The sequence below is a fragment of the Emydura macquarii genome, unplaced genomic scaffold (genome assembly GCF_026122565.2).
Source record: "Emydura macquarii macquarii isolate MOO-44397 ecotype Brisbane River unplaced genomic scaffold, CSIRO-AGI_Emac_v2 contig_1790, whole genome shotgun sequence".
In the NCBI taxonomy this organism is placed as follows: Eukaryota; Metazoa; Chordata; order Testudines; family Chelidae; genus Emydura; species Emydura macquarii.
Window position 1 is genome coordinate 15,301,526 of NW_027131927.1, and position 27,608 is coordinate 15,329,133.

At 40.7% G+C, this 27,608-nt stretch overlaps 2 protein-coding genes across 6 annotated transcripts in view; one reads left to right on the forward strand and one right to left on the reverse strand.

Moving 5' to 3' along the window:
* Positions 1-1,005: 1,005 nt before the first annotated feature.
* Positions 1,006-11,865, reverse strand: PURG (purine rich element binding protein G). Of its 2 annotated transcripts, XR_010921560.1 has the most exons (3): positions 11,843-11,865; positions 9,897-10,964; positions 1,006-1,445 (listed from the first exon to the last, which is right to left on the reverse strand). XR_010921560.1 is itself a non-coding variant. In XM_067557360.1 (2 exons), the coding sequence occupies exon 2, from the start codon at positions 10,949-10,951 to the stop codon at positions 9,950-9,952; it is 1,002 nt and encodes a 333-aa protein (XP_067413461.1). In that variant the 5' UTR covers positions 10,952-10,964; positions 11,843-11,865; the 3' UTR covers positions 9,396-9,949. The 2 variants fall into 2 exon arrangements, 1 of the variants encoding a protein (XP_067413461.1); XM_067557360.1 differs by lacking the exon at positions 1,006-1,445 and having other exon boundaries at positions 9,396-10,964.
* Positions 11,866-12,330: 465 nt separating this feature from the next.
* WRN (WRN RecQ like helicase) overlaps positions 12,331-27,608 on the forward strand; it is a 127,844-nt gene continuing 112,566 nt past the window's right edge. For 2 of the 4 annotated variants that reach the window (XM_067556962.1, XM_067556965.1), the window contains exons 1-2: positions 12,331-12,385; positions 24,378-24,499. In XM_067556962.1, the coding sequence (XP_067413063.1) occupies positions 24,425-24,499 (75 nt within the window). In that variant the 5' untranslated portion in view covers positions 12,331-12,385; positions 24,378-24,424. Of the gene's footprint in view, positions 12,386-12,830; positions 12,930-24,307; positions 24,500-27,608 lie in introns of those variants that run through there. The other 2 variants (XM_067556963.1, XM_067556964.1) reach the window with 2 other exon arrangements.

Consider the following 27,608-nt stretch of genomic DNA (forward strand, 5'->3'; position numbering starts at 1 on the left):
AAAGGCTGATTTACAGGAATAAACTTTTTCACCATGTAAAATACTCCTCGTTAACACAAGACTTTCAATATATGAGGAGGAGAGCCATATTATCTGTATGCAATGTATTTTGAGCTCACAAATACTGACACAATCCCTATGAGCTTTAAATAGTTGGAAATGGGGTTAAATGAAAATAACATTTCAACACCCATAAAACTGCATGGTAAATTCCGTATTTCATATCTGAAAAGCATGGGGAGGAACAAGAATTAGGAGTCAGAAAAACTAGTCTTTTTTCTGCATTATTATAAGAGGAGCTGAACCTCCATAATTAGTTTGCCTAACATCTTCCATTATAAGAGAGTCTCATAACCTTTTATCAGAGGTTCTCACGCTTACATTGTTTGTAGCAGGCCCTTGAAATTCAGGCAGGGAATTTCCCTTGGGCTAGAAAAGTGCCTTTTCTTTGTCCTATTACATTCTGTTAAGAGATACACACTGTTAAAAAAAAATCACTATTTCCTGGCTGTGGTTTATATTCCTCCGAAAAATTTTGGCAGTTAAAAGAACTTTAATGTCGGACAGTCAAGCACTCAAAAGCTATGGAAATGCCAGAATTAAGGTTGCATTTGCATTTATAACCTTAATTCAGCCCTCTTCTGCATATACAGTATGATCCAGTCTTTAATTCATGATCTCAGTTTTTTTCCCCCACAGAAGCCCTTCCTCGTTCAGTACACAGGGTGCCGTGGGAATGAGGCAGCTATTGTTTTTATACTTATCATTCCATGTGAGACTCCAGGACTAATGTACTGTACATCATTCAAACCCTGTAGTGAATATGGAATTAATAAATTCCTCTTGGAATTTTCCCCAGCCCTCATCACAGTAGTATCTGAATGCTTTGCAAACATTAATGAACTTATCTTTACAACATATTTTTCCCATTTTACAGATGGGTAACTGAGGCAGACTGAAATTGTTAAGCTTTTATTAATTGTAGGTGTCCAAACTGAGACACTTATGAATGTTTCAGAGGATGTAGCAATGTTATAGCACTTTATGTGTTCAGAGTACAGGTCCCACTGACGTCAGTTGCAACACTGAGTGCTCAGCACTTCCACAGATCAAGCCCCAGGTGTCTCACAATGGGCACCCTGAAAATGGGGAACACGGTTAATGACCACTTGTGCAAAGTTTAGTGTAAGTGACTTGCACGGAACTGCACCAGAAATCTGTAGCAGAGGCAGGGATAGATGCCAATTCTCCAGGACAGCATTCAGCTGCCTTAACCATTAGACCATCCTGTTTCTTCCTGAAATCTCCTGCCTCATCCACTACACATCTTCCAACTTCTGCAACAAATGAAGCAGGGGGCTGACAGACAACATTCTCTTTCACTGCAAAGTCCTAATTCATTCCCTGTTCACTGTCCATCTTGTGCACTGAATGAGGCAGGGGTCCTGTTGAAACAAATGTATGTAATCATGTAATTAGACTGTATCAAAATGTACATGCACCAGGGTGCCAAATTGCATGTTCAACCTTAATTCTGGCATTTCTTAACTTTAAAGTACTTGACTTTGCAATTTTAGCATTCTTGTAATGTAGATTTTTTTTAAAGGAATTTCCTACATTTTAAAACAAGTTCAAACCCCCCCCCCCCCCAAACAAATTCCATCTTTTGGAACCACACTGATCCCCCAACATGGGTCAGCAGCAGGGCTGGAACTTTTAAATCCATTGCACAGACCTTTGCCACTTCAGCCAATGGAATAACTGGTAGCAGTAGTAGGTTGTTATCCATTTTGCCAATGGGTACATAACTGTTTAAAGATAGAAGAACATTGAGACTCAGGAATGCTGGGTTTGAATTCCAAGTTTTAGAGGGAGTGTGGTCTAGTAGTTACTGATCTTCTATTCCTATCCCTCCCATAACCCTGCAAGCCGTTCCTGTTCTTGTCCCCTTCTGCTCCTATCCAACAGAATGTGTTAAGAACGGAACTTGAGAGAATTATTTGTATGGATTTAACATTGACCCCCTAACACTGAGTCCATATATTGCTTGATATTTTAATCAATCAGTTACAGAGATCCTTTGTCTCATCACTGTGCATGTAAATATATTTTTTGGGTTAACAATTAAATGTTTTCATATTACTTAGAGCAAAGCTTACTATTTACAATATGTACTGAACATATCCGATTTAATAAAAACCTATTTGCTAGAATTTTTAGCATATTATTGAATAATGACATGGTGTTACATCATACCCCCATCAGATATACCCTCTTTTTTATTCTCTCAGATGAATCTATCCATTTTAAAGTTATCCTGTTTGTGATCTATATGATGCATAGACTTGAATTCACATATCGAGCCCATATAACATCTCTCTGTCCAGTGAATAAGAAACCAATTAAACTGGCAGTATTTAAATTAACAAGTCAAATCCATGAGCTGCATTATTTTCTGAGTTTAATATTAAATACAGGTAATGTAGGAGAGGTTTGATGCATTTTTAAAACAGATGATGTATTTGCAAAAGTTTAAAGGGGCAGCTTTCTAGGTAGGTTTCATAACTCCCAATATCCAACAGAAAGAAGCCTGTCAATAAACTTACTGTAAAAAGTCTTGATTCTAACAAATTCAAACACACATCAGGCTTTGGTCATATACTTAAAATTATTAAACAGTACTTGGTATAACTATTTAATTGTATTAACCGCTGAAATGCCATGTTTTTAATCAAATTGATGCTTTAACATTAAGAGAAAACCAGCTGTTATCGATGCTGTAGGAGGCTTTTGTTAGCATTTTTTTTAAATATTAATTTAATTTAGAACTTCATATGAATTTAGTCAGGCACATTCCCATTCACAGAGAAACTAGAATATTGTAAACTTGGTGCAGCAAGATAAGAAAATCCTTTCAGTGTTACTTGACTCCAGGGCTAAATGTTTGCTCTCACTGGGCACTGATGACCTTTGTTATTCCCATGAAACAAACAGTATTTTATGGGTGAAATTCTGGCCCCAATGGTATCAGTGGCAAAAACTCCCATTCACCTCACTAGGGCCAGGATGTCTCCTTTGTTGTTCATTCAACTGGTTATTTCATTCTATTCCAGAAGCTGCGCCATTTCATTAAGTGGAACTCTATCAGAAACATACCCTTTCAGCTACATGATGTTAAATTAAATAGTTTTTGTAGTTTACAAAAGATTTTACTTGTTAAGTGTTCAAGTTACCCCAATCTATCATGCAACAGATAGAACTCCAGGGAACACTGGAACTCCACAGGGTTGCCAACCCTCCAGGATTGTCCTGGAGTCTCCAGGAATTAAAAATTAATCTTTAGTTAAAGATTATGTCATGTAAAGGATGCATTCCTGGAGGTTTCAACCAAAATTGGCAACCATAAACTCCAGTGATAAAGTTTGTTCAGTACTGATATTTTAAAAATATTACTGTCCTATATATATGTAAATAGAGGGGGTGCACAGATCTCAGGTGTGATAAGATTTTAGGAAAAGCACTTTGTTATAGTGCGAGCTATTAATCCAATAACATTCAATAGACTATTACCAACATTTAGAGCTTCCAAAGATCCTTTCTAAAAAACAGTCTGTTTTTAATATTTCAGAATACCTGATTCCAGGAGTGCCCTGTCTCCATAAGAGTGCTTTTATTCTGTGACCGCCAGAGAATTCTGCCATCATTATGCAAGATATTTGACAATAAATGAAGTCAGAAACTATGATTTAATAGTGCTGACAGATTTCTAACATAATAATGAACTACCAGCATTTGCCATGTAAAGAGAAATCAATAACCTTTACAAGAATTGTAGTCAGATGTAGGTTTTGTTTCTATAAATGAGTAAACAAAAAAAATCTAATGGATCAATCTTATGCTACTGTTAGATAATCACACTTGCTTACTTTTCATTTTTGTAGTGGTATAATACAATTTTAATGACTCCAGATGAAAGCAAAAGGACAATGGGTCAACATGAGTGACTACCTTAGATAGCATCAATAATGTAAACAGTTATATCCATTATTGAACTGAGAATACAAAGTACAATTATAACTGCAGATTAAGATCTGCAAATTAAAAAAATGACTTGTTGATACGGGAGTGCCCACCTGCATATAAAGATGGTATCCAGAAGTTGGCCCAATCCTGTTCCCACTGAAGTCACTGGAAAAATTTCCATCTGCCTCAATAGGATCAGTATATGGGTCAAAATCTAAAGGCACAAGGGCTACCATCAAAGATAATTATTTTATGGGCCCTATTCTGCAAGCCTTAGTCATGTGAATACTCACATTGGGATTACTTGCTTCAGCAACAATTGCAGGACTAGGACTTCATTTGTATTTAAAAATGTGAATGTGCATATTCATGTATTTAATATGTACTCTATTACAAATACATGCACACATATACTTGATCCATAACTACTTTGCTGTAATTCATTCAAGGATTTATGTTGATAGCATGTGTGTATAAGAGACCACCTCGAGTTGTTTGTGGTTGGCATGTTAAATGTAGTGTAATTGTTCATTCTAATTTAACTAAAGAAAATTGTTCCAAATTTGTATTATTAAAAAACGTATAGAAAAGACAAGGTGATTTTTAAAAGCCATGACACACAGAAGGATTAAGATATTTTCACTTTAGAGGATATAGCATAGAAAATAAAATGCAAGATGTATAATTATTTTTAGGACTTATTTTGTAGATTGTGTATATAATGTATTTACAGGAAACATATATCTGTACCATTGCAGTGGGACTATATATAACCTGCTTACTAACTCATTTTCCACATTGCGAAAACACTGTACAGTAAAACCAAACAACAAAATAAATGCATTTCCACTGCACAAATTACTACACTTTTGGTTAAAAGGGTTGTCAGTCAACCGAGCAACAGTCCTCCTAATTCTCCTCCCTACAGAGTTTAAGTCATTTTAATAGGCTACTGAAGAAAAAGGATGCAGCCATTTGACTAAAATACATTTAGCAGAAAAAGTACGTTAAAATTGTTTTTGGTAATTTTGTTTGAGTCTTTACACAATTTTTAAACTCTTTTAGCAGCGTATTTGGGATTTTACATTTACTCTACCTAAAGATTTGGAGCATTTGGGGATTTAGAGACAGATTTGAAACACTATGGCAGCTTACAGTAAACCTGCATACAAAGCTGCCAGTAAAGCTTAAGACTACTTATTTCACATGAGATACCTTGAAATAATTTATTTTATTTTTTATCCTCTTTTTCCTTCAACTCTACTGAGAATCCTATAGTATTCCCTACTCCACCAAACTCCAAATAAATAATAAATCAAAACATTTAAATGCAGAAATCTTAAAAGGGATGCAATAAATAATATATGTAACAGCTCTCAGTGAAATAACACATTTAACCAAACTGTGTTCCTGGTAGAAACTGATTTTTAAGTCCCATCATTAAATTGTGCACTTCAGATAAATATATTATTTCACTTTGAGTTACTGTGGATTTACAATATACACATATTGTATTTGTACACTAAATACACACATGAAGCATTTATGATAAAGAGTCGATTGCTAATACACTGAAGCACAGTTTCTTTCTGGATAAAGTACATGCATAGTCATTGACATTTGTATGAAATGATTATTTGCATTTGAGATGCAGTTTTCAGAATTTTCAAGTTTTGTTGCATTAAAATAGATTCCTCACTGTTAGGTGCAGGAGTAAACATTGTTGCTTCTGAAAGTCTTTAATTAAGAATTTCTTTTAAGTTTGCTATGTTCTCTGAACTTCATGTAATTTGACAGTTTACTTGATCACAGTTGGTGAGATGTCCTACAGTGCCATGGTGGTGATCCTTACCATTTTAGTGCAGGTAACTTTCCAACTCTCTCATACTGTATCTGTACTTTAACAAGAAAGAAAGTTTACACACTATGGGCTGGAGTCAATACAAACGGTCTAATTTCAATACTCCAGAAGCCCACCCAATCCCCACTACTCCAAATCAGCATTTTTGGGATTATGAGGGCTTCTGTGACAGCAATGAAGAAAGCCAAGTGAGATGGAGTTATTGAATCCAGCTCTATAAAGATTATGAGTACAAAATATCTTTACATTCATTATAAATGTTTGGAGCCCGATTTTTCAGAGGCGCTGAGCGCCCAAAATGCCAAATAAAGTTAATGGAAGTTGTGGGCACTCAATACCTCTGAAAAAAAAAATATCAGGCTCTTGGTTTTGAAAGGATTTTTAACATAGTGCCTGCCTTCTCTACCATACCAATGTAACTGGATCAAGTGATTACAACAGAACTCTGGCAGACATGTGCATGCAGGAGACCACTCCTTACAGATTTAGTCTATATATTAATGAAGCACATTCTACAAGACTAATAGCAGAAATGTGCTTCTATTATTTACAAAATATAAAGTGCATTATTATTTAATTATAGAACTGACAGACTTTCTGCCTGGACCACACAGCTTTAAAACAGAGGTGAGGGTTTTAATATAAAATTCTCTCATGAGCATCTATTAATTCAAGAGATTCAGACTGATGCTCTTCACCCTGTCCTCCTAGAATTGTTTTTGGCCAAGCTCTTTAGTGCAAACAAGCTTGTGTTTTTCTCAAGTTTAAGGGTCATGGCAGTTTTAGGGCTTAAAGAATGACAATCTATTTAACATGCTCTGGGAATTCATTATTCCATAGGTCCTGCACATAAGCAGCATAATATTGCTGCTTTCAAAATCTGGGAACACACTGCCAAAAATAATGAGGAACCCGTTTCCAAATTTAACCATTATAAGTTTGCATTGCTACATTTTAAGTTGTTAGTGTAATGCTTGGATCATAAGATTTGAAAATATCAGTGCTTTACATTTCTCTGGAAAACCAATCGTCAGTTCTTTAACTGTAGATGGCTGGCTCAAGTGTAGTCCCAGATACTCAGGTGCGAATCACCAGTGAGAGTAAGTGCATTAGCTGATTTTACAAAATACAAGGCAACACTTATCTGTGTATCAGAGAAGAGAATTGAGCCTGTTCAGTAGTCTACAAATACTGACTTCCTGGGGTAATAGTTACAATACATCAATGCATTTCTGAAGGCCAATTAATAAACACAGGAAACCTAATTATTAAGCAATGGTGCAAAACAGACACCGGTCTACACCTTCACTGAAGCACTTTCAATAACTAAGACACAGTCTGGCTCTAATTCTCCAAAATGGCAACTTGATAGTAATAACAATGCCACTTTGCACCTGTTTTTAAAACCTGTGAAGGAAATGTATTTTTTAAATTACTAATTATTTGCACAATGAAAATATTTTTCTCCATTAGGAGCAAAGGAACACGGGGAATGCAAGATAATCTGCATTGCACATATTACGCAGGAAAAATTCCCACAAAGGAGCTTTTACTATTGAGTGATGCAAACATTTTTTTAAATTGGAAGATGCTGAGTGTAGAGGGGAAAAAGCCACTTGAAGATGAGGGGCAGGGGGAAAAGAGAGCATAAAAAGTTCTTACATTCATAGTTCCAGATCTCTGGAAGCTTTGACAAGTTCATCATTACTTCAGGCACTGCGATGGCCAGCAACAATCAGTGATATGGTAATTTAAGTATTGATGAATCATTCACTAATATTCTGCTACCAAACCAACAATAGTATAAATTGTTATTTTAGTATGGTTTGTGACTTTTTAAAAATTTTATTTTTAGTATTTCACTGTCCAACAGAAACCATTATTCCTAGGACTAAAGTTATAACCTTCAATTGACTGCTCATGGCCCAAAGAGCCCATTAGCAATTCAAGCGTCCAAATAAGAAATCTTTGCTTTGGATTAAAAAATATCTGAAACAGCAATAAATGCATTAGTGATTAGTTTTTGTTATTTTTTTTTACACTAGCCAAGCTGGTTATTAGGTCTAAGGGAATCACCTAAAACAGTGAAATTAACTTCTTTACATCTGTTGCTTTCTGTCACAAACATAACATGTTCCTAATAGTTCTTTGGTGACTTTGGTGCAAGCTTTTTTTGTAGTTTAATCATTTTTAGCACCCAAACTAAAGGCCAGATTATTCACTTAATCCCCACGTACAGCCCTTGCTGATATTACTAATGGTGTAGCAGACCAAAGACATGATAAAATGTTTGAATTTAGTGTGGCCTTGAAGTGTGCAAGTGGATTAAAACTAAAACTGGGGACAATTCTGATTGCAGATAAGTGTGTCCTGGCAGATTAAAATTTACTGTTTGGATTAAAAAACTGCTGGCCCTCATGCATACTCAGCCACTTGATTAAAAAAATGTGGTTTGGGTAGTGATAAATTTCTGTATATATACAGTAACACTTAAAAAAAAAGAAAACCACATAAAAAGGTAGGCAAAATGGATACTCTAAGCAAGGGATTTAGGGCCAAATCCAACTCTTGCTGATGTCCATGAAAAGACTCCTGTTGATTTCAGTGACAGTGATCCCTAAATGCTGAAAAATTTCTTCATAAAAATAAATCTGTTTTTGATTTAAGATCCAAAAGCAATTAGAATATCCTATATTCCCTTTCTAACTCAACCCCCCTGAACAGATAATGCTGCACATTTTCCCTCCAGGCACAGTATTTGGATTCCAAGGCAGAAATCTGGGGGAAGGTGTGTCCCAGAGCTCCATAATCTTCAATGGGACTTTACATAGGCCTAACATTCTGCCCACGTGGATCAAATTGCAGGATCATGACTCCATCTTTAACCTGGCGGGGAAGGATTGATGGAGGTGGGGGCATGAATATTATCTTGGAATACTAAAACCTATAAAAATAATAATTTATAATGGAAGTGCTGACACAACTTTAACTATAGCATTGCAAATGTGCTACCAATAAGTATGAGATTAGAAAAGCATTTTATAACTATTAAGTGGTGCACCAAAACCTCCCAAAGGGTTTTTCTCAAAGTAGAAGGGCAAAACCAAAAGTTATCCTTATACTTGTAACATCATATCCGTGTTACTCACACATTTGGGAGAAAACCCTGGATACCCACTTGAAACAATCATTTAGCCACCAGAATGCCCACTTCCCAGTTGCTTGCTAGAGCCCCCTAAAACCACCAACAATATAAAAATAGTTTCTGAAATTTTGAGAAGACATTAAAAAATCCTCAATCTTACATGGTGTAACATGTAGATGAAGAAAGGATTATTTTTCATTTTCATTAATTTGGGATTACCTATCATAACTCAAGCACAGTTTTGCTTTTCTGTGGCACTCAAATTATTTGGTTACCACAGAAATATTAAATTAAGAGATTAATATATTCCATTCTTTCACAATCCATTATAAAGGCTTACCCTGCTATCAAGATTTTATCCATAAGGAACATTGTTTAAAATTCAGTAACTAGTGGACACCGATTTAAAATTTATACCTCTCCTTAGCCAAGTAGATAAAATTCATAGAAAGTCAATTTTTGTGGTAAATTTTTCAGATTTGAACTAAGCATCAACAATGTTCAGTTCTGGAAAACCAGTCATAAGCTTCAAACCAATACTTTTCAGCATAAGGTACGTCTGGCTTTTTATATCATGTTTTAGTGCAACACAAGCCTTACATAGACCATTTAAAGGTCAGAATATCAGATTTTTGTGCTGATATTCATACTTCCACAGTCTTCCACACTTAAAGCAGCTGATTCATTCATTTAGATTTGGGAGGCTGGTATTCCCATAAGAACTATAGAGATGTGTTGGGTGTCATTTAATATAATCAGACTTCTTAAGTATTATGTACTGACTGGAGTTATTACTAACAACAGGGAAAGTACTTACAAAAAAAAAAAAACGAGGGACAACTTCTTCAAACTACTAAATATCAGTACCTCTAGCCAATTTATGGTTTTCTGTTTTGCCTGAAGACCAGTTCAAATGCACTCTACTCCAGACCTTCTTGCTCTTCGCCACTGTCCCCAGTGACATCCATTCTTTTCTCTTTATGGCTGTTGTAAATTCTCCTCATTTCTTCTTCATACTTGATAAGGCTTTCCCCAAACCTTGTCCATGCTTTGTACGGGACAGTGATGGTGTTACGGTAAGGTGGTCTCACTTCACTTACCTTCAAAAAAATGCCATACCTGTTAGATCCCACATCAAAGTAGAACCGCTTGTTATCCACCCTGAAGGAAGTCCCCTCTGGGAGTTCAAGTGGCTCATCACCCCCACCTCTTCGTTCTTCTATATCTCCTTCCCCATATTCTTCAATTAGCTGAACCAAAGCATCCCTGAATTCAATCATCCCTTGGGCTGGAAGTACAATAGTCTGTTCCTGTCCCAAATTGTGGCCAAAATAACCTATCATGCCCGGTCCTCTAATCATAGTTTGTCTAATCCTTAAGAAACGCCCACGCTGATTCTCCTTCAGGTCTAGATAATACTTCCTGTTGTCTCTTTCTATATACTCAGTTTTCAGGACACTGTGAGGATGCTCTTCTGATTCAACAGATGCTGGAGGTGAAGGCAGATGATGCTGTTGTCGCCGTCTCAAATCTTGCTCTTTGCTATTACTGTGTTCATGTCTATGACTGCCTTTAAGGCCCAAATGGGCATAGTGCTCTATGAAATCTCCCAGATAATCCTTCAGCTCAGCAGCCACAGATAATGAGAGAGTCAGTTTGCTTTTCCTGATATTTTCCTGCCTGCCTCTTCCTATCCAGACCTCCGCTATCTTCAGGAAGCGGCCTCGGGAGCTCTGCTTCACATCCAGATAAAATCGCTTTTTCTGGATGTCCACTCTTTTGGAGGCTAGTTCCTGGATTTCCATGCAGCCCCCTTGAGCGGAAGTGGGATAGTGATACTGTTGTTGAGACTGGGAGTAAATGCTCCTGTGCAGGCCAGGCGCCCCCCCACTCCTTCCTCCTCCTCCTCTTCCTCTCTCCATCTTTATCAGTCAGCTAGAAATAACAAATATATAACAGACAGAGATCATAGCATCAGTGTCAGAGGCCTGCACTGCTTCTCAACATATCTCTGCTCAGTGTTTCTTTCCCCACAAAAATGTTCACACCCCAATCTCCTACCATGACACTCAGCGACATGGGAAGAGATCCCAGTCTCCATGGCTGCGTCTATCCTTCCACTTTATTTACCACCCCCAAACTTCCCCAATAACCATCCCTTCACAGCCCCCAACACTACTACCCTCTCCCCAATAGCTGCCTCACAACCCCCCTTCTCTACAGCAGCTCCTGATAATCATCCCCAGAGCCTCATTACTGTTACCCTCCCCCCAAAAACTGCTCCCCATAGTTCCACTAATCGCTTCCATTACAGCGCCAGGATGTGGGGGTTGGGGGTGCTTACTAAGAGGGCAGGGTGGCATAGTCCCACTCTACTGCCACACAGTCCTCTGAATAATCCCCCAGTCCTCCCACCCCTACTCTGTCCCTGAATGCAACCCCTAGTAGCCCCCCCAACACTCTCCCATTTCTCCCAGTAGTGACCCCAGCTGCACCCCACACCATCCAACAGCCGTCGCACTGCAGACCACTCTCCCAGTCATCCCTCCCCCACGCGGCAAACCCGTCACCCCCCGCCCCACACCGCCCATGATCCCCTCCCTCCCGCTGCAGTCCCCCAGTGACCCCCCACATCTCCTCCACGCTCCAACTCCCCTACCGCCCGCGCCCCCTCCCCCACGCTGCAGCCCCCCAGTGACTCCCCACTGCCCCCTCCCCCACGCTGCAGCCTCCCTGTGACTCCCCACTGCTCGCGCCCCCCAAGGCCCCCCCCACTCCACAGTCCCGTTGCTAGGCGAAGGGGGGACACTTACTCCATTGCTGCAGTTGCCCTTCACCAGCCCGCCGCTCCCGGCCCCCGCTGCGCCCGCCGCTCCCTCCCCGCCGCCGCGCACAGTCCCGCCCGGATCCGGGTAGGAGCATCCCCGGCAGGCCCCGCCGCCCCCTGCTCCTCGCCGCTGCCCTGGGCTCCACGGAGAAACACGGTGGCAAAACGGGGCCCGCGCCACAGGCTCAGGGGATGGAGCAGGCGCCGCTCGCCCATGGACCAATTCAGGATTCGGCCTCTCAACTACAACCCCCAGAATGCACCGCGACAGGGCCTGACTGAGCATGCGTATACCGTCGCCTTCCTTTCCAGCTTCTGTGGTGGGGTTGACATGTTTATGCGCGACGGATGGCGTGATGATGACGTTGTTTGTAAGCGCAGCCGGGGAAAGGGTATGCCTTGATTGCTTATTTCCGCCGAATAATCTCTCTTAGTCGGGCGGGTCGGGGTCGGGGCGGGGGCGGGGGCCGGGGCCGGGGCTGGGCCAGGCTCGGCTCGGCTCGGCTCGGCTCAGGAAGGTGCGCCGCAGGTCAGAGTCAGGGAGGAGAGTGCTGGGGGTTCGTGGCTTGGGCCTGCCGGCGTCGGGGCCGGCCCCCGAGCCTGAGCGCACCTCAGCGGGCCTCGGCCTCGGCCTGGACTTGGCGCGGGGAGGACCCGGGTCCGCCACCTCTCTGGTCCCGGAGCAGGGAGCTGCAGCCAGGTCTCCCCTTGCAGTCAGGGTCCCCACATGGGGGAGGAGGGTACACTTTATCGAGGCCTGGAGGCCCGGCCCAGCTTGTAAGCCCCATTTTGGGGGGGAGCCCATGTTAAAGGTTTGTACTGGGCCCAAAAACATTATGCTTGGGCCCTGCCTGCAGTGTGGATGTGCCAGAGCGCCTGTGGCTGGCGGCTCATGTGGAAGCCTTGTCTTCACTGGGACTTCAGCAGGCGCTAGCAAGCTTGAGCTCAGATTGCTCTGTCTGTCCCTAACGAAGAGACGATGAGGCCGCAGGAGTTGCGTCTCCACTGGAGCCCCCGGGGCAGGAGTGGTGGCACCCATGAAGTCCAGAAGCCTTTGGCCAAGGCCTCTCTGGGTAGGTCTACACTGCGGCTGGGGGCAAGTCTCCCAGCGGGGCAGACAAACTCGGGCTAGTCAGCTGTGAGCTAGTATGCTAAAATAGCAGTCTGGATGTTCTGGCTTGAGCTCTGAAGCCTGGGTGGGGGAGTCAGGTGTGCTATTTTCAGTGTGTGCTAACTCAAGGCCTGCTAGCCACAGTCTGTCTTTCTGTGCTGAAAGATTCTCACCTAGTTGCAGTATAGATCTACCCTGAGAGGTCTTGGGTAACAGCTTCTGGGATTCATTGCTGTTGCTGCCCTTATCCCGCCCTTACCCCAGCCTGTGCTGAGGTGTGGGTGAGCACTTCTGCTTTCACATGTTTGCAAGCTACACAGTTTGTCTTCCCATTGTTTCACATTCAAGAATGCTCCAAGGGCTTGTGGCCATAGGAGTCCCTGTTTGGGAATCCTCCTCTAGTTCTGCCAAGTGAACTTCAGAAGCTTTGTTGGGACTAGGCCGTGCCTCCCTATCTCAGAGGAGAGAGCAGGGATGCTGAGCTGTATGGGGAAGTGAATGGTCATGTCCAGCTAGTAGGTACATATGTGTATGCAGGAGACATGTGCATAAACATAAATAAAGCTCAATGAAGCAAAATGTTTCTGTAGGAGAATTCCAGCTTCTGAAAACATACACAGCACGTCTGGGTTAGAGCTACTTGTAACAGTGGAGGTTGTCAGTATACAGTACATGACTGGGGAGAGGATCTGCACTTGTTTTCCCGCTACTGACTGTTTTGGTTGGGGCTGTTTCTAGAATATGTCACTCTTGTCCCTGGATGTGAATAACAAGCAAATTACGACAGATGGATTGAAAAAAAATCAAGCTTTCTGCCCATTAGTGCATGTTCAGAGGTGTTATAGTATTTGGATCTGGATGTGAGGGACAAAGAATCAGTCTGAATGCTTTTTTGTTGAGACTGGAGGTAGAAGTATGAGAGGGGTGCATAATGTGTCAAAGGGGACTCTGAAGTGTTGTAGCCATGTTGGTCCCAGAATATTAGAAAGACATCATGGATGAGGTGAGGTAATATCTCTTACTGGACCAACTTGTCTCTGTAAAGGGTACTCTGGTTATACAAAAAATATTTAGTTGTGCTATTTCCAAACTGACCATTTTGATAAGTTTTGTCCCATTTTTATAGCAGTTAAAGTGAAGGGAGAAAATAAGTTTTTAGATGACTTCTGAGAACATGTTAATTAAAAGTGAAACAGAAGTAAAACAATTTCTGGCTGAAGTTCATGACGGTATATATGTCAACACAGTCTTAGATAATAGTGGTGAGTGCTTTATAAGTACAGTAGATAGGAAGAAATTATATGCCTCTTAGTTAATAGTCTACAAATGCTATATGTCAGTTTTTGCCTGGATTTAACTAAAATAGGAGAAAAAACTACTTAAATTGGTGCAGTCTCCTGGAGTGTAATGTTTCAGAAATATGTCACAGTGATATAAACTGAGTGTAGATAAGACCGAAATGTCATCAGGAAGAATTGACCCACTGTGTAGGCCAAAAGAAATGCTAAGAGTTTATAGAATCCCAGCAGCACTGTAAAAGAGCCTGGACTGAGTACTAATGATCTAGTTTCTTAGAAAATATCACTTGAATATTACATAGTTTTTGACTATCTCTAAATATTTCAATGCTCAGTCTTTAGCAGCTTGTGGTATTGTCCTTAGTATCAATAAAGGAATGATAGTTCTGACTGTGTAATAGAATTTTGATTGAAAATGTAGAAATAACCAAAGTATGGACAAGGCAAGGAATAAACATGCATGTAATAATTGCACTGCTAATAGAAGTTTTATTTAGACTGTAGGGTCTTTAGGGCTATGACAGTCTCTTACTGTGTTTGTGCAGTGCCTACCACTGTTGTTAATGGTTATTAGGTAATTCCATTGTGCTAGTCACTGTACAAACATGGAGTATAGCAGACAAGACAGACACAAGGTGGAGGAAAAGGGTCTTATATGCCAGAAGAATAAACAGTGATAGTGGCAAAAGTTATGTTTGTGTCAGTTGTTTTGGGTGCTGGTGGAAGGAGGTTTACTTATGAAAGGAATAACTAAATGGAAAGAAAACTGAAGAGAGATGGGGCATTGAAGGGAAGGGGTGAGAGGTAGGGGAGAAGAGGAGGGTAAGAGGGGCAGGTATGGAATGAGGCTGAAGTCAAGAGACTGAGGGAGAATGCAAGAGGTGGTTGGAGCAAATAGCCAATCAGCACAAGGCAGAACAAGTCCAGTCAAAACTAGAAAATTCTATAAGGTCATGAATGTCTGTTATTCCCTGTTTTAGCTGCTTCAGCTTGAGGCTGTGGCTGGCTCTTTGTTGTTTCTTTCCTCAAGGCCAAAGCTGGAGAGGGGGGATAGTATGTGGGGTCCTGGTGCTCCAAGAGGATGGGTGGAGTGTGTCTTTTCCATGCCCAGTTCTGGATCTTGTGTGGGAGGGATGGCCCAATCTCAGTTTGGATCTCTAGGCACTCCTATAAGGCAAATTCATAGTTTGCTGCTTCTAGAATGTCATGTTCCATGTTTAATTTAATGACTGATTTTTTTAAATAGAAGTATAATTGATAGTAATAATTCACTCCTTCAGTGGTAGTGAAACAGAAACCTTATTGAAAGTCACGGTGCCCATTTAATATGACTTGTATTGCAGTAGCATCCAAAAGGGTCATAATCAGCAGGGGTCTCTCTATGCTAGGTGCTGTTCAGACACACAGGATGGCATTGTCCCTTCCCTAAATAGCTTGTTTAAATAATAACCACTTCCTGGAGATTTGAAATTGTTACCTGTTAATGTTGTAGGTAATTCTTAGCAATAATATTGAGCGGTATCTTCAAATAAGGTAATCTGCTGCAATGGGTAGTTTAAATGACAAGGAATGTGTAGCCTCTATATTATTGATGAGTTATTACCAGTGGCATCTTAAACCATAGTAATCTAGGTCAAAGGTTTTGTGCTACATAAAGGGCTGCAATATTAGAATTAGAGTGAGAGCTACCATTAGAAATGTCATCTGTTCTGGAGACTCTGGGAGCACATGAGGAATGATAGCAGGGATCACAACAACATTCACAAATTCTCAAGCTTCCCTTTATTAAAAACCTAACTACACAGATAATCAGTCCCACAGATACAGATATATAAATGATGATGGAATAACAACATAAGATACCCAACATCAGTGCTCTCATATTTACATCCCCAAGGGTATCATCAAGCCTGGTGGCTCTGTCAATAAGTTGTCATCTTTGGAGAGTCTCCTGATGGATTCTTCCTCCCCATTCATGCTGGGGAACCCCTTTTATGCTGCATTATGCTCATGCCCATAATTCTTTTGCATATGCATGAAGGTCGCAACTCCTTTTTCTTTATTGGGACTTCCATACCCCATAAAATGTGGGTTTCACTGTTTTTCATAAGCTAGTCTTTTAATTCCCATTATTTTCATTAGTATTTATGTCAACAAGTCCCCATGGCAACATGAATTTGCTGCAGAATTTTCCATGATGTTACTATCAGGTGCCTTGCATCCTAGACAGGTATATAGTGGCATATTTTACTGAACTTCACCCATTGGCATATTCTTTACAGTAATCTTGTAACTTTACCAGTACAGGGTTATTCCTGGGTCACCTACTTATGTCAACCCTTCTTTAGGCCTAAGGCCTAATATGGCTAAGCTGCAGTTGTACAGGCCTCAGCCTGTAGACCTTGCATTACAGCCTTACTTTGCTTATATACCTAGTACACACTCATCACTCATAAATATTTGTCAGCCTTATGCCCCTAAAATACTATTGTACTTATTCCTATACTTGTATCTACCTCTATTCATCACACATTGATTACTTATGAATTAACTGCAATAGGTAACCCAATTAGATAATTATATGAAAAAATTGGCTACAGAGGACTTCAAGGAAATTAATGCTAGCAAAATGCCATCCTTTTGTCCTTCAGAGATGTTTTTGTTATGAACGAACTTGCGCACTTACATTAAAAAGGCAGGCTCATGTTTCCAGAGAAATTATAACAAACCTTAATGAGATCAGGCAGAAGATATTTTAAGTCATGCCTTATTTATTTCTATATATTTGACAAAAATTTTTGATCAGAAATAGCACACTTTGTTAGCAATAATATAACAATAGCATTGGGTGAAAGAGGCTAACTTTCTGGGCATCATAGGCTTAAACTGAATTGTAGGATCTGTTAATTGTTTTTAATACTGATTATTACTGCTTGTTGCTTTCATCATGATCACAGAAGAGATCTGGAAAAAAATACCAGAGTTGCCTGTGAAAATAAAATGGTAATTACTAATACTGGTAGTTGGTCAAAGTTGAATGATTCTGATTAAATGTTCCTCTGCCTAAATCTTTTACTTACCCAACTTTATATTTATTCCCAACTAGAATAAATTTTGATTGCTGGCATTAAATCAGTTGGCAATTTATGATGCTACAGGCAGCTGTTTTTTCACTTTTTTTTTTATTTAACATAACTGAGATCTGTAAAGATCACTTTCTCTTTTTGCATCAAAATAGTGTGCATTGTAAGAAGAACCAGTAATACTGTTTCAGCTAAAACAACAAATTTGTTATTTGTAAAAGCACCTTGATGCAATAAGATTAATGTAAAAGGTCTCTTCTTCCTGGGATTTTTATGTACATACCCTCGAGCACTGAAAGTACTTGATAAGGCTACAGTTTTTTCATGCATGTCATAGTGGTCATGGAAACAGAGTTTGAATAAAGGCCATGAAATGCCCCCAAAACAAGTGGCAGTATGACCTAGTGCATGGGGTCACAATGCTACTCAGGTTTGGCATGTCTGTCCCTCAATCTCTGGCTAACTTTCTGTGCATCAACACTATGTACTAGGTTGTAGCATCAATCAAATTTGGCCCTCTATGCTTCCGTCTCTGGTGGGGGAGGAGGGAGACGGAGGGAGCGTGGATGGATGTGAGAAACTTGAGTGGTGTTGCAACCGTGTGTGACAGGAGCAGGGATCTGGGCCCACCTCCGTGGAACAGGAGCCACTGCTGCCGGGTGGGATGGGATCACTCTCCGACCTCTTCCTCTTTCCATGTCCTATGGTTTTCATTAAACCTCTTCTGTGAAATGATTTAAAAACTGGCATGACGATTGTAGCCCTACTCATGTGAGCTAGACTTAAGGGAGAATAAAGCCCTTAGTGTGATGAACTGCAATGTACTGATGGGGGACCGGAAGGGGGTGGGGAGGAGAGGTATATCTAGCACACTACCACACGTTCAGATTTATTCTACCTCTTTATTAGTGATCTAGAACAGGAATCAAAAGGTCATTAATGAAATTTGCAGAAGATATAAGACTGAATGGTGGGCTGGAAGGACTGTTGTGTTAGGATCTCATGTCATTGATCAGCAACTTACTGTGTTAGGTACTGTACAAACACACAAAAAGATGGTCCCTGTTGCAAAGAGCTTACCGTTTAGGACAAAGAGACAACAGCTGAATATACTAGCAGACGGGGGAGCACAAAGAAACCAGTTACTACTGGTTAGCATGTTGGCAGTGGGCTCACCACACCAGCTGCCCGATGGTTGTCAAGCATTTTGTAGCTATTCCGACAAAGAAGAGAATTAAGGAGAGATGTGAAAGAGGACAATGAGATGGCTTTGAGGGTATTTGTGGGGAGCTTATCCCATGTGTACAGCATTGTGAGAGAGAGCCTGAAGTGCTTGTTTAACACATAACAAGTGGGTGGTGAAGGCTGGTGTCATTGGCAGAATGGAGGTGGGAGTTGACATCTTGATAGTGTTTGAGAGATGATAGGCAGTGTGGGATAAGCTGTGAAGGGCCTTAGAAGTGAAAACATTGCATTTGGTGAAATGGAGAACAGGGAGCCAGTGGGGGGATGCAAAGAGAAGGGAACATAACTCTTACAAGCATTTTCAAATAAGCACCAAGGTGGGAGATGAATTATGTAGGATGGTGTGACTGTTGTAACTGCAAAAAGGAACATGTTGGCTAACTCTTCAGGAAAATGTTGACACAGATCTAGTAGGTTGTGGAATGGATTCTCAGTGGAAGTGTTGGAACTGCATTGCTTAAATCTATATATTTTTTAAAAATAGTGGCAGATGGTGGTGGGACTGGGACTTGAAAATGTACAGAACAACCCTGCATTGTCAGAGATTAATTTAGATGACTTCCACGATTCTATGGAGGGCTGCGTGATGTCTCTTTCAGGTAGAGATCTCAACTAATAGGTGTTGGACTAATTAGGTTCTTCTTTGAGGGCATCTGTGCATTCCCACTGGTAGGAACTGTCTCCTGCAAATGAGTGCACAGAACCTTCTTGAAATTGAACATTAGGATTGTAGAGCTCTGTATTAAAGGATTCACTCCTCTAACACCCTCTGTTCTTTCTCTGCTGCCTTGGAGAGCAAAAGGGACCCTCTGCTGTGTCTGTAGTGAGGCACTTGTTTGAGTTTTACTCACAAAAGTCTATGCACAGCTTAGTTTCAGTGGTAGAATTGTGTACTTTTAATAACTTCTTGGCTTCCCTGTGTTTTTTCTATATCCCCTTGGGGCTCTCTGGTACTGAAGCCATACCCTAAAAGAGGGTTCAAGAAGTGCGCCTCATGCCTGGCAAGTATCTGTCGTGAACATCAGATTCTGGGATACTTCAGGTACCTGGAGGAGGCATGTTCTCTAGCCTAGCGTGCACGCTGCAGGGCGTTCACACCTTGGTTCTGCCAAGAGCCCCTCTTTGGTTTCAAGCCTACCTTGTTTTGAGGTGCTGAGAGCAGAGGTGCAGCTCAGGTCCTAGTTCTGCACTAAGACTGGAATGACTTCTGGTACTGCAGCCCATCCTTAGAGAGCTCAAGAGGCAAGTTCTGTTTTGGCTTTGGCACCTGCCTATTCTTGAGGCTCCAGCATGGTTCTCTGTAGACCCCTGCAGCTGCCAAAGCAAAGGCCCAATCTGTACTACCAGCAACTCACTGAAAAGCTGCACCATTGGCTTCAAGGGTCATGGCACCAGACTCTCACCAGGCACCCTCTAAACCTGCTCTGGAGAATCTTACAGCTTCCTCTGAACCGTCTCCAGGCTCCAACATTGACATATTGGCACCAAGCTCACTCCCGGATATTGATCCTACAAGAAGGACAAGAGGAAGCATGCCACCACCACGAAGGTGCCTCAGAAAGGAAGAGGAAGTGCCAAGACTCTTCACTCCTATGGCGTGGGATCCCCTGGTAATGACCTCTTTGGAGCCACAAGAAAAAAGCCTCCCAGCAGTAACACTGTTTCTGCTCACTTTGTCAGTGCCTGTGACAGAAGGGTTTTCCCGTTTATGATTCCTCAGACCCCATCCCTGTTACCATGTGGCCAAACTAGGCCTCCTTCTCAGAGCCCAGCAAGCCCACTACATGCCTTCTTCTATTCCAGAATTCTCTCTCAGCCTCCAGCAGGGGTTACCCCATTGTGGGATGAGAGTGGATGGGCTGCGAGGGTCCTATGTGTTGACCTCAGTTCCAGGAGCATTTGATACCCATGCCAGCCCCTCAGTATCTGGTGCCTCCCCTCTCCCTCCCTCAGTCCCAGCCCTCCTGCACTTTCCATCAGGTCCCGGCTATTTGTAGCATTTGAGGAGAAATGCCAGGGAAAACCAATCTTCACTCAGCAAAGTGGATAAAAATCAATGATTTAAAAAAAACTCAGATTTTTAAAATTTAATTTAATGCTTACAGATACTAAATATTTAAAATTAAAATTGAAATTGATAATCTGTTAGGCCCAAATTTATTATAATCTATTAAAATCATTTAAATTAAATAAAATATTAAGCAGTATGTGTTTGCTGCAGATGTTTTAAAGAGAGTCGTACCAATGAACTGCAGGAGGTCACTGGCTAAACAACTGGAACCAGAGTTTGCTGAAGTGCATAACCAGTTTTTGACAGCAGTAGCCTATTCTGTAGGTAGAGAGAGAATATTTTTTAATTTCAGTTTATTCAGCTAATTCAGTTCAATGACTTTCTTCCTCCAATCTATGAATAAACACTAGGGGTATGTCTATACTGACGGTGGCAAAGTCGCCACCGCCAGATCGATCTTTCTGGATCGATTGAGCGGTCAGTGTAGACTCGCTCAATTGATCAGGAAGTTGACTGAGTAAAACCATCCCCTCAAGTAGCGTAGCGCTGCGTCGATGGGAATGCTGTTCTTGTCGGCGCAGCACATTGAAGACAGCGCGCAGAAGGGAAGCATAGCATTCGACGGGAGTTACGCAAGCTACTCTGCGTAGTTTGCGTAACTCCCGTCAACTGCCGCCGAATCTCCAGGTAAGTGTAGACCAGGGCTAGGTGTGAGAGGATGAGGTCTACTAATTCTACAATCTTGAAGGATCTGGTAACCAGAAACAATAAGTTCAGTTCACTAACAACAGATAATACTTCCATTGTTTACATTTAATTTTAAATGCAAAGCATGTTTTGGTAAACTTTTACTTCTTTTCTTATGTATCCAGCACATTTAAAGTAGTTTTAATTAACTAATTAAAAAAAGTAAAAGACTGTTTTTATGCATTTTAATTGAATTTCCATCCAAATAGAATGTGTCACATTTTGTGAGTAAAAAATCATCTAGTAAATAAGAAATGCATAATTCGCAATTTTCTAACGTAATAAAAAGTGTAAAAATTAGGAATCTGAATAAATATATATTGTTATATAATTCCTTAAATAACTGTGTATAAGATATAGTGTATCCTCCTGATTAGCAAAAGGAATGACCAAATTTAGTGTAAAGGTTATATTTAATTGCAAACCAACAGGTTTACCAAGCAATGTGAATCAGCCTTTCTTTAGAAAAATAAAAAGTACAAAAGCAAACCAAGATTAAAATCAATGGTTTAAATCAGTTTCCTGCTTGCTGATTAAATCATGATTAAATTGCTTTGATTTAAATCAATCCACCCTGACACACACATCATCTAAATGCATTAAGGCCTGTATAAAACCGTTACAACGTAACGAGGGTACCAGTACTAGAAAGGATTGAGTACCATTTGACTGGAACCCCTGTTGGCTTCTGTGGCATATCTTGGATAGGTCACAGTATGGGAAATCTGTAGAACAGCAATTTGGAGTTCAGTATATACTTTTCACCAGGCACGACGCTGTGTGCTTAGCATGACACTCCAATGCTCAATTTGGAAGAACGGTGCTACAGGCTGTATTTTGCTAATAGCATCTCACCCTGGGCAATATTGCTCACTAGTGGGAATGTACAGAGGCTGTCAAAAGAAGAGAGGTTATCCACCAATCACCTGTGCATTCACACTCTATGACTACCTTTCCCTTCACCTCAGAGTCCTGTATAACATCAGGACACTGGTTCAGAAGGGACAGGAAGCTAAGGAGGTGAAGTCTCTTATAGCCTTAGTTGTGGAACATCTGATGCCATGAGAGGGCACTTGCACACATGTGCTCCCCCTTGCCAATGGATGCTGCCTTCAAGAAGGTTCCATGTGCAACTCCCACAAATGCCAGAGATGACTCAAAACATTAGGCACCGATAAGTAACTTCACACCTCCTGTCACTTCTTCACTCACTTAGTCTATCTTGTCTTCTGTTTCCTTGGCCAGGCTCTTCCTCTTTCCTGTTCTTAATCTCCCTTCATCTTAATATTGGCCCTCCATTCTTCTACCACTCTGTCCTGTTGTCCTCTCTGGCAGCCAAGTGGAGGAGAAGCTGCTGAGGATCTTTGGAGCTGAGCTTTGAGCATTTGTTGTTGTGTTGTCCCCGTCTCTGCTAGAGTACTCAAGAGGAAGCTGTTAGTATCTGTTAATAAATATTAACCCTTTTAGTTCTTTCTCTCTGTATATTGGATTAATTTATATATTAACTATTCTTTAGCATCTTTATCTTCAATAAAGAGTGTGTCTGAATTCTAAGACCCAGAGCACTGGCCCTTGCCTGATAAGTAACCCTTTTCAGGAATTTTATCCATTATGCTGTATTTTAACAATCTCGGATGCCTTCATGTCTATACATCTCTAGATATTCTTGGAAACTATCTCACACCTTAAGCATATATAGATTTGGGAAACTAATAAGACATGATTGTTATAGCAGATGTTTTCTTGAAGGACCTGGTAACCAGAAACAATAAGTTCTATTCACAAACCATGGATAATACTTCCATTGTTTAATTGATCAGTTAGTTTTAAATGAAAAGCATGTTCTGGTAAACTTTTACATGGGGAATCAATAGGGAAGAATGATTGTTGGGTGAGAAGGACCCACTGAGAGAGATTATCTTGAAAAATTGTTAGTCCTCTCAGCTGTAAATAATCAGGCCTTCACACATAAATCAGGTAAACTGAGAATGTATAGAAATGACATCAGAATATATGTTTATGGGAGAACAGTCTTGGCCAAAAGAATTTCTTTGTCTACAACCCTATATAATGATACTGGTATGGGAACTTAATGAGGGGAATGAAAGCTGTGCTTCCTTCCAGTTACAGTGAAGGAGAGACACTGAGCCAGCTCTTGATCTGACAACAAAAGGTAGTACTGTAATGTATTTCTTTCTGTATTCTGTATAGTGCTGTATGAATCTCTGATTGATAATCGTAGATTAAATAATTCCAGTTGAGCTGTTGTTCAAAAATCTTGAGTCATTAACTCAGACACACAACAAAGTAATAAATTGAACTGGAACTGCAGGGGACAACATGATGGGCAATGTAACCACACCTAGAGCTGGCAAGACCAGTGTTGTGTGTTGCTGCTCCACGGGTTCCTCTTCAGCACAACTTGGTGGGGTGGGAGCATTCAGGACTAATCCCCATAGCAGAGACAACCTGCTCTCATCAGAATAATGTTCCTAATCTCCAATGCAGAGGGAATTTTCAAACCATGAATTATGTGAACCGCGTGTAACTCTTTCTGAGTAAGAAGGGTAGCTAAAGAACAGAATTGTGCATCACTAGATTAAATGTTAAACAAACAGACAAAACCCCTAAGATTGCTTGATGTGTTAGCACCATAGCTGTTAATGGCTGAATTGTCTTGATGGAAAAATACACTGAAGATGTTTCATCCTAAATTAGTTGGTGCTGTCATAATCCGCAAAAGGCTATACTGAGCCCTCTCTCTGGAGGATATTCAGAGATTATCTTCTTTCATTTGTTTTTGTACATTTTTGAACACACACAGCAGATGTTGAGTCTCTGATGAAGAACTGCATTTTCCTAGGTCATGTACATTTCCTTCCCTGTGTACAAATTACTTGAGCCTAAAGTGATAATCTGAAATGAGGACTCTGGAGGACCCAAAATGATAAAACCACAATAATAGCTCTTATTCCTTTACTGACTGTTCACTAACAGCTTCTTTTTCCCCCCCTTAAATTTTACAGAAAAGAAGTAACAGAAATGCAGGAGAATTAATCAAATAGAATTGAAAATGACTTCTCCACATCATAAACTTCCTCAGTGGATGTCTGCACAGAGTAAAGACAATGCTGTGGGTGACAAAAAGGTAGGATCTGATATGATAATCTAGTTGTGTTACATTACACAGATGGTTTAGACTAACGTTCAGTTTTATTACGTTTTCAGCTCGACCCCTTGTTCCGGTATTCGTTGATATTTTACAGCTTGTCTGTAGATTAATTGTGTATATGTAGTACATTTTTGATAGATGATCCCGTTTGCCCTGCATTCATTTATTCTGTCAAATGAAAAATTATCTTTATATTCATTTTACCAGGTAATATATATCTGCTCTTTGTCTGTCTGTTTGATTAAACAACATGGCATGAGGATTAAATTAATTATTGGCAGTCAAAACATGAGCATTACTGTGTATGAACACTGAGTAGTACATTACAGTAGCTGATTGTGAGAGTTGGCTATACTTTGGAGTGACAGCAGTTGCTCCACAGTTAAAGTTGCAGCTGAGTCTCCATTATAATCCCGATTATGACCTTCTTTTAAAAACCCCAGATATTGTTGTTTATATCATTATATCAACCTCAAAATTCATTGAGAAGAAATGAGGTTGTTAGGATATTTCTACTAAGTGACTTGTAGGAGGGAATTCCACAACAGATGTCCTAAAAATAGGTATTCAGAGTTGATAAAGTCTAACTTTGTTTGTCACTTCATAGCACATAAACCAAGTGGCTCCAATCCCACCACAAAAAATTCAAACGAAGATGAGAGAGATATAACATAGTTAACTGGACTCCCATAGTTGAGACTTAGCTCACAGTACCTATGTTTTGTTAATTTGAAGTATAATTTCAAAATTTGGTTGGAATTACTACCTCTGGCATGCGTATCATAGGATGTCAGATGACTGTTGGAGACCTGAGTCATCTTTTTAAAAACAAACAGGTACATTTCTTTAGAGAGAAGGAACTCAGATGCAACCCAAGGCTTGTAAATAGTGGGGAAAGAGAATGTTTCCATCAGATGTCTTGCAAGGGGCACCAAATCAGCCTGCTAAGATCTGTGTAAGGTTCTCACCTCCTGCAGATCTGAGGAGCTCCACAGAAAGGGGGGCAATTTCCCCTTTCCCCCCAAGACTAGATCTCTCCCTGTCCTCCCTTTCCTGCATACCTCCTTAAGTCCTCTGTCATTGCATCAGCAGGAATTGGTATTTAGACTATAGAGGCTAAAGTTATGCTGATCTGTTCTTGGCATCATCTGGCCCAAATTGTTCCTCTTAAATTGCTACTTAAACTAACATACTGAATATGTTTGTCTTCTTAGGTTAGATGGGACTGGGGTGTGAGTGGAAAGTAACTGATTGTTTACATGAAGTATAAGGGTAGTATCCTGTGAGTATAGTATGTGCGTACTCTAATTACTTACAGCACATGTACACGCAACTCATGGTGGAGTGATTTAAATTAAAGCAATTCAAATCACTTATTGAAAATAAAATTGGTTTTAATCTGGTTGAGGCTGTAGAATTAATTTGAAAATGTGCGTGTCACACTGTCTGGAGTGGCTTATGACGCTGGGTGCCCACCTTTCTTCCTCTGTTAAGAAACAGAGTACAAGCCCCAAACCAAGTAACAATTGTGAAATCCTCAGGCACTGTAGCAGTCTTAAAAGGGTGCCACAGAGAATGCCCTTGGGTACTTCGATCTGTTTGGCCACCCAGGCAAGCCTGCCTTTGTGATAGATGGTCCCTAAGGGTATATTTACACAACAAAGAAAAACCCATGGCTAGCTTGTGCCAGTCAACTCGGGCTGGCAGGGCTCAGGCTGCAGGGCTGTTTTATTGCGATGTAGATTTCGGGCTCAGGCTGGAGCCCGGGCCCTAGGACCCTTCCACCTTGCAGGGTCTCCAGTATGGGCCAAAAATCGCAATAATATTCAGGTTACTTCTAGACCCAAAGGACCCAGTCACTTACCCCAGTCAGTTGTACCTCAGATCTCAAACCAAAGACAATGCTTGTAGCCAATCCTGTAATAAACCAACTAAAGGTTTGTTATCTAGGGAAAAGAAATGAGTTATTTACAAGGTTAAAGCAGATAAACACACAGAAATGGGTTAGTCTTAAGTTTCAAAAGATAGTAGAAACTTCTGTAATAAGTGAACTCTGTGTCCTTCAGGGCTAACCCACGTTATACAGTGGGGGACCCTTTACTTATGCTTAGAAGTTTTTGTCACTAAAAGTTCAAGCAGTATAGGAATATTAGTTTCTCCTTAACAGGCATTTTTATTCCATTCCCCAATTGTTCAGTCTGTGATGGGATGAAGGCTTGTGCAGTGCCCTCTTCAGAGGCATGGAGGAAGCAATCAGCAAAGTCAGATATTAGGGGTCTATTACAGGAATGGGTGGGTGAGGTTCTGTGGCCTGCAGTTGCAGGAAGTCGGACTAGATGATCATGATGATCCCGGCTGACCTTAAAGTCATGAGTCTATGAGAAGGCATAAACAGAATCCTTCAGCCCAATACAGTTGCACATCAGATGTCTGCTCTTAGTATCATGCTATTCACAACATGCCTAGGTTTCCGGGCTGACAATCCACAGGTAGCCAGATTCCTTTGAGCAGTCTGGTTAGCCAGTCCAGCAATCAGGCCACTCTTCCCAAAATGGGATCTACTGCTTGTTTTGAGGGCCCTGACAAGCCATCTGTTCGAACCTTTGACTTCATTGTTAGCTTCTTATTTGTCCATTAACACTTGTTTTAGTAGCTGTTGCATCTGCTACGCAAATGTCAGAGCTGGCAGCCTCATCTAATGCAGGAGACTTACTGCATATTCCATGAGGTCATGGTGGTGCTCAGGACACCAGAATCCATTTTTCCTAAGGTAAACTCTTACTTCCAGGGCTCCCAAGTGGTTGTGCTTCCTTTGTTCTGTCTAAAACCACAGCACCCAACAGAGAAAACATGGCACACCTTAGGGTTTTAAAGCTCTTCTGACATCTACCTCAAATGTACACAGTCCTTGAGAAGACTGGGCTCTGTATTTTGTCCTTTCACTCAAAATGGCAAGGAGTTAGTGCTTCTAAATCCTCCATTGCAAGGTGGATTAGACTATGTATTGTGGAAGCCCACAAATCATTGGAGGTTCTTAGCTCAGAAGAGATCAAGGAGTGCTCCACAAGATCTGTAGCAGCCTCAT